This window comes from Mus pahari, chromosome 20 (genome assembly GCF_900095145.1).
Source record: "Mus pahari chromosome 20, PAHARI_EIJ_v1.1, whole genome shotgun sequence".
In the NCBI taxonomy this organism is placed as follows: Eukaryota; Metazoa; Chordata; class Mammalia; order Rodentia; family Muridae; genus Mus; species Mus pahari.
In genome coordinates, this window is record NC_034609.1 from 18,999,782 (window position 1) to 19,006,647 (window position 6,866).

At 48.7% G+C, this 6,866-nt stretch overlaps 1 protein-coding gene across 2 annotated transcripts in view; it reads right to left on the reverse strand.

Annotated features, from left to right (window-relative positions):
* Nucleotides 1–4,843: 4,843 nt before the first annotated feature.
* The window catches only part of Ciapin1 (cytokine induced apoptosis inhibitor 1), a 14,503-nt gene continuing 12,480 nt past the window's right edge, over nt 4,844–6,866 (reverse strand). Inside the window, exons 8-9 of one of the 2 annotated variants that reach the window (XM_021220322.2) lie at nt 5,992–6,070; nt 4,844–5,488 (exon numbers count right to left, since the gene is read on the reverse strand). In XM_021220322.2, coding sequence (XP_021075981.1) covers nt 5,378–5,488; nt 5,992–6,070 — 190 coding nt within the window. In that variant the 3' untranslated portion in view covers nt 4,844–5,377. The remainder of the gene's footprint in view (nt 5,489–5,991; nt 6,071–6,866) is intronic. The other variant, XM_021220323.2, reaches the window with a different exon arrangement.

Genomic DNA, 6,866 nt, shown 5'->3' on the forward strand with positions numbered 1-6,866 from the left:
CAGTAAAGAACATCCTTCCATGGCCTCTGCATCAGCTCCTGCTTTCTGACCTGCTTGAGTTCCAGTCCTGACTTCTTTCAGTGATGAACAGCAATGTGGAAGTGTAAGCTGAATAAACCCTTTCCTCCCCAACCTGCTTCTTGGTCATGATGTTTGTGCAGGAATAGAAACCCTGACTAAGACACTAAGTTTGATCTTGGAACCCACACACACACACACACACACGAAAGGAGAAAAACAACTCCAAGTTGTCCTCTGACCTCCTCATACAAATCGTGACAACCACATGCACTCACACAGAAAATAAGGGAAAACGTAAAGGTTCTGTACGGTCAGTATTCATCGGCTCTGTGCTGACATTCTCTGTAGTACAATGTCAGTGTGCTTTCTTTTTTAACTTTCATCTTGCAGGTAGCATCTTGCTATAGCCCAGCATGGCTTTGGATCCTGTCCTGCCTTCACCTCCTGCCTGCTAGTGCTTACTTGCGCTACGGAGACTCTATGTAGCTGCTGTGCTGTTCCACATATGGAATCTATCTCTGAAGATCCATGTCAGGAGGTTCAGGTCTTTGTTCTGCCCTAGTGGGTTTCCTAAGGCCCCGGGGTTTATGTTTCCTTGTTTTACAAATAAAGCATCCTAAAATACAAAATACATGTATGCTTAAGGCACATAAATAAATCAATGATAAAATATCTTAAAGAACGAATCATCAGTGGCTGGGGCTGTAGCTCAGTGGTTAAGTGTGCTGAGCATGTGTGAGGGAGGCCTTGGGTTGGAAATAAACAATCTTGCTAATGGATGTGGTGGCTCACCTTCGTGTCAGCACTCAGGAGGCTGAGGCAGGAGGACTACCTTTTGAGCTACAAGGTGAGTTCTAGGCTAGCCTAGGCTACTGTATGAGACCCAGTCTCGAACCAACTAACCATCTAATCTTCTACCCTGAAGACCGGGAACATATTCAGTCCTGGAGTGTTCACCAGTTTTCTGGAACAAAGAAAGCATCTTTGTCACACGTACTCAAGTTACATGTATATACATGTATCCTTTATTTATAATAATCCTTACACACACACACACACACACACACACACACATGATCTCTATCTCCTGTGCACATGCATACATGGGGGCGCACACACACATGCACACACACACAATCCTTCTGACACCTTAGCTCTTCCACATCTACAGCTATAGCTCACCCCTATTGCTCTAAGCCAGATGATGTGGTCCTATAACTTGATCCATTCTCTTAAGGGCTACCTGTGTAGGCGGCCACGGCCCCTCCCCAGGGCTACCCGAAGCTGCACCTTAAAAGATGGCACCTGTTGGCTATGGAGCTTGTGGTAAACAGGTCCATATTTGGTGGTGATATGTTCCCGCTCTTCTGGTTGGCTGAGGCTGTGCACCTGGTGAAGTGACGTGGCCTGCCGCGATTGGAGTGGATAAGAGTATAAAAGAGCTTGTATCCCGGGGCTCAGGGGAGATGAAGAAGATTGTTCAAGGTTCCTGAATAAACTGCTGTTAGAAGAGTTCCTGTGTTGCATCTTCCTTGCTAGTTGAGGGGTGCACAACATACCTGATTGCACTCTAGGTTCTTTTCAGTACTCTTAACCACTGAGCCATCTCACCAGCCCTCCTAGGTTCTTTTTCAAGACAGGGTTTCTCTGTGTAGCCCTGGCTGTCCTGGAACTCACTCTGTAGACTAGGCTGGTCTCGAACTCAGAAATCTGCCTGCCTCTGCCTTCCAAGTGCTGGGATTAAAGGCATGCACCACCACTGCCCCACCGCACCCTAGGTTCTTGCTTTTCCAAAATATCTGTTGGGATTTTTGGTTTTCAACAAAGTCTCATTATGTAGTCTAGCCTGACCTAGAACTTTGGCCCAGGCTAGCTTTAAACTTTCAATCTTCCTGCCTCAACCTCTAGAGTGCTAGTGTTACAGGTGCCCTGCAATACCTGGCTGGGTGTTTTTGACCTTGTTTTCTACTGTGTGAGAAAAGTCTTCTCTAATACAGAATGTACCTTAGAATCGTCTGGGAAAGCCTCGTGAAACACTGCTAGCCTAAACCACTCCAGAAGATTCTGATTTTGTCTTTGTAAATAATACCCAGGCACAGGGGGTTGTTTTTATTTTTAGAAGCTGCCCAGTGATTCCAATGGTCAGCCAGTGTTGAACTATCCAAACAAATCCTGCTGTGTCCCCATCTGACCACGCCTCCACCCTCATCTGGTAGGGTTTCTGCTTAGCCTTCCGAATCCCCATCACCACATACCGGGTGAAGCAGTATTTTGTAACATCAGAGGACTATCAGCTTCAAGCAATGGCAGGCTTCCCTGTAGACTCAGCTCAACCAGGAGTATCTGCAAAGCCGGAGGGCCTTCACCTCTGCGGCCTGTCTCACTCACACCCCCTCAAGCTTCAGTACAAGCCCCCTTAAGGCCCAGCTGTCACCAAAGTCCAGGAAAGATGTAGCCTGCCTCTGCTGCCTATACCAACCAAGTATGAGGGGAAACTCTTAGATGCTACACTACCAGATTCGAAACCAAAGACTTCATAGAGCTAAGAAGCCAGGGAGCTGGAAGATTCCTCAAGGGTTAAGAGAACTTAGCTGCTTTTACGGAGGACCTGTTTGATTTCCAGCACCCATATAGTGGCTCACAGCTCTAAGTCCAATCCCTGGGGATCTGACACCCTCTTCTGGGCTCCCTGGGCACTGTGCAAACCTGGTACACAGACATATAAGCATACATACACATAAAATGAAAAAAAAAACAAAACACATTTTGTTTTAAAGCCAGGTCTGACATGATGGGACATGCTTGCAGTGCCAGTATTTGGGAGCCTGAGGATCACCATGAGCTGCAGGCTAGTTTGGGCTACACAGTGAGATTCAGGCTACGGTAGCCAGAGCTTGTTTTAGACAGGGGAAGAGAGGAGGGAGGGAGGGAGATGGAGGACAGCCAGGCTTACATGTAACCCAGTCTCACAAAAAACAAAAACAAAAACAAAAAACCAAGAGCCAATAAAATGGCTCAGTGGGGGAAGGTAATGGCTGCCAAGCCTGAGGACCTGACTTTGATCCCTGGCACCCCTGTGGTGGAAGGAGAACCAGCTCTGGCAAGTTATTCTCTGACCCCCACGTGCACCATGGCATGTGTGCTTGTATACACATAAACAAAGAAACCATTACATTTGCTAAAAAACAAACAAAGGCTCCCAGGCCCACACATGTATTCACGTGAGTTTAGGTTGAATTTGTTTTTGGATTCTATACTGAAAGCCTACCAACAGCTGAAACTCCTCCTTAGGCTACGGTCACAGAATCAAGAGTCTGGCCAAAGAAATAGCTGTGCCCCTACCACTCCAAATTCCTCAGTGTGCAGCAGTAGCCAGGCAAAGACCTACAACGTGCTCTGGGCAAGGGTTCTCTCCACCAGCCTAGGACCTGTGAACTGGATGTGTTCCTTCTGGCCCTTGTGGAAGGATACAAAGATTGCTGCCAGGGCCCTGTTAACCAAGCCAACCAAACCATTATCCTTTGTGCCAGTCATAGCTAGGAATCAACAAGCAGGTCTGAAGGGCTTGTGGCGTTTACTTAGCCCACAAGGAAGCTCTGATCCAGGAGTGTCTCCTCCTAGAGGCCAAGTGTTTGTTCCTCACCTAGGCGACTGAGGGAAAGGCCGTCAACAGGTCTGTGGCTGGGCCAGCTGGTCAGCTAAACCTAAACCCATCTGGGGTTGTGAGTTTTTGTTGCTGTGTGACAAATCAGCCAGCCACACACCCACTTATTATCTTGGCTTTTCTGTCAATTGCTCTGGCCTGAGAAAACCTTTTTTGGTTTTGGTACTAGGAATCAAAAACAAGGCCTTGTGCATACACAAGTGTTTCATCCATCGATCCCGGCCGTTGATTCAGGCATGGGCTGTGTTCTCATTTGAAAGCGAGTCCTCTTCAAGCTGGCACAGTGCTGACAGAACCAACCTCCTTGCTGTGGGGCTGTAGCCCCCACTTTTTTGTTTGTTTGGTTTTTTTCGAGACAGGGTTTCTCTGTGTAGCCATGGTTGTCCTAGAACTCACTCTGTAGAACAGGCTGGCTTTGAACTTAGAAATCCGCCTGCCTCTGGCTGCCAAGTGCTAGGGTTAAAGGCGTGCGCCACCACGCCTGGCTTGGCTCCCACTTTCTTAGTAGGGCTAAGAGGTACACACCTGCTAAAACTTCACCACTAGCTTCTGCACAGGCAGCAAAGCAAAGCCTTTGTTTTCTAGTTCTTTTAAAGGATCAACAGAATGGGCCAAGAATAATCTCCCTTCTAATTAACTTTAAGTCCAGCAGGGACTGTGGGTCCATCAGTAAAACCCTTTCACTTAGCAAAGCCTCTCCACTCAGGACAGAAGAGAAACACCAGAGGTTTTCACTGTTTGCTGTAATTCCAGGGGAGGTAACACAAGGCAAAGGTCATTGGGGTCAACAGAAATTCTGCTTCTCAAAGGGCTTTTCACCACACCCATAGCAGCAGAAGCAAGCTAAGAAGATCAAATAACAAGGACAGGTAACAGCAGGCATGATGGATAACAGGGATGTGGGCAGAGGCAGGAGGAAGACTGAGGAGGGTCTCCTGCTCCGACACTTCCTGCTGCTGGTCCAGCCTGCCCTAACCTGCATTCTAACCTGGCTCCTACAGGAGGTGAAGACAGATCCTAGTCCTAGCTAGTGGGTAGCTCTGGCCCCACTCCTGTGTGATGTCAACTTCTTCAAAAACAATTTCATAGTCCAAGCTGAATGCGGATGGCTGACAGACAGCCCTCCACCACCACACTCAGACACAGAGACTCACGGTAAAAGGGAGACATAGAAACACAAAAGTTTAATACCATTTAACGGAAATGACAACAGGACACAGATACAACACTATAGTAAAACGGGGTGAGGTGAGAAAGGCAGAGGGACACAAGATGGATCACAACTGGGGGAGTGACTTCTTTGGTGCCCCTGAGGCCCTTTGACAGCTGACCCATGGCTCCAAGAAATACATCCTGAGGAAGTCCAGCAGGTGGCAGCATCACTGAGGGAGCCTGAAGCTTATTCAGCATAAATATTCAAGAGTGTCTAGACTCAAGGGTGGAGGGTCAGCACTGTAACACCAGGAGCAGAGTTCCTTAGGGCATACCCTCTTCTCCTAACACTAAGAGGCAGGTCCCCTCAAACCTTGGTCTTTCAAGACACAGCAGCACCGCACCCCACTGCCCACAGCAGCTACAAGCCTCTCCCTGTGAATGTTTTCAGAGTGACTGAATCCAGAGGTGGGAGGAGGCCGAGGGAGGAGCTGAGGAGAGGAGTCACTGGAGGAGGAGGTGTGTGGCGTGAGCTCCCTCCTAGGCATCCTGGAGATTGCTGTTGCTCAGGAGCACCTGCTCTCCAGGCTTGAAGGCTGGCATCCCGAGGTAGGGGCAGTTGGCACAGCGGAAAGCATCACCCAGGTAGCACTGTGAAGAAACAACAGTCACATAGAGGCTAAGGGCCAAAGGAAAGGGCACCTGAGTACACCCACAGGTCTCTTGTTCTATGAAAAGTCAGTCAGTATGGGCTCCAGCCACGTGAGTTGGTAACACAGCTGTATCGACAGTTGGGAGACTGAGGCAGGTTTATGGCCTGCCTGGGCTATGTGGGAAGCCCATGGGAAGGAGGAGAGGGCTCAGGCAGCCTCTGCTACAGGAGATCACAGCAAGGTCAGCCAAATGGCGGAGGAAACCACATCCCACATCAAGGAAGAGACAAAAGGGCTAACAAAATAAAAACTGATAGCCACCGTCAGCCTGGCATGAGAATGCCGACTCCCTCTCAGGGTAACCTCTTCTCAATACAGCTACACTCGTGGCCTTTCACACTGGCCCACTATGACAACACTCAGTGACAAATCCCTTAAGATCAGCTATTCTGTGTGCAGTTAGGGTCAGGGGTGGTGGGTGTCAGGAGGTGCAGTACGTACATTTCCACAGGCTGACTTGGGCTGAGAGCTCTGCGCCTTGGACTGCTCCCGCTCCAGTTCCTCTGCAAGGCCACAGGTGCTGGGGGACCCAACAGAAACGTCAAATCTCTTACAGTGCTAACGTACTCCTAAGACTTTTCCCTTTTTATGTAATGGCAAGTGAAGTGCTACAGAAGCAGCAGGCTGGGGTGAGGTTGCTGGGGAGTGGAGAAGGAGAGGGGAGCTGTCCTGCTGACTTCTGTGGGAAGCAGACCCAAACTCATCAACAGAAGGAGCTGAGATGTGGCCCAGTGGTAGAGCACTTCCCTAGCATGTGTAGGGCCCTGGGCTGTATCCTCAGCACCACAAACATACCAAAAATAAATTAAACACAAAAAATCTGGATTGTTACTCGAAATTCTCTCATTTGTAGATGTTGGCAAACTGGAATAAAGCCAAAGGGAGTGGTGCAGGGCTGAAACCCCAGCACTGAGGAAATGGTGCAGGGCTGAGACCCCAGCATTGGGAAGGTCAGCAAAGAACAAGACCAAGCTCACCGTGAGCCTGAACTGTAGTGGGAGACTATCTCAGAAAACAAACAAATAAAACAACAACAACAACAAAAACCAAAAACAGGGCTGGAGAGATGGCTCAGCAGTTAAGAGCACTGACTGCTCTTCCAAAGGTCCTGAGTTCAAATCCTTCAACAACATGGTGGCTCATGGCCATCCGTAATGAGATCTGACGCTCTCGTCTGGTGTCTGGAGACAGTTACAGTGTACTTAGATATAATGATAAATCTTGTTTTAAAAAAAGTATAGTCTCGGGGCTGGTGATTTGGCTCAGTGGGTAAGAGCACCCAACTGCTCTTCCGAAGGTCCAGAGTTCAAATCCCA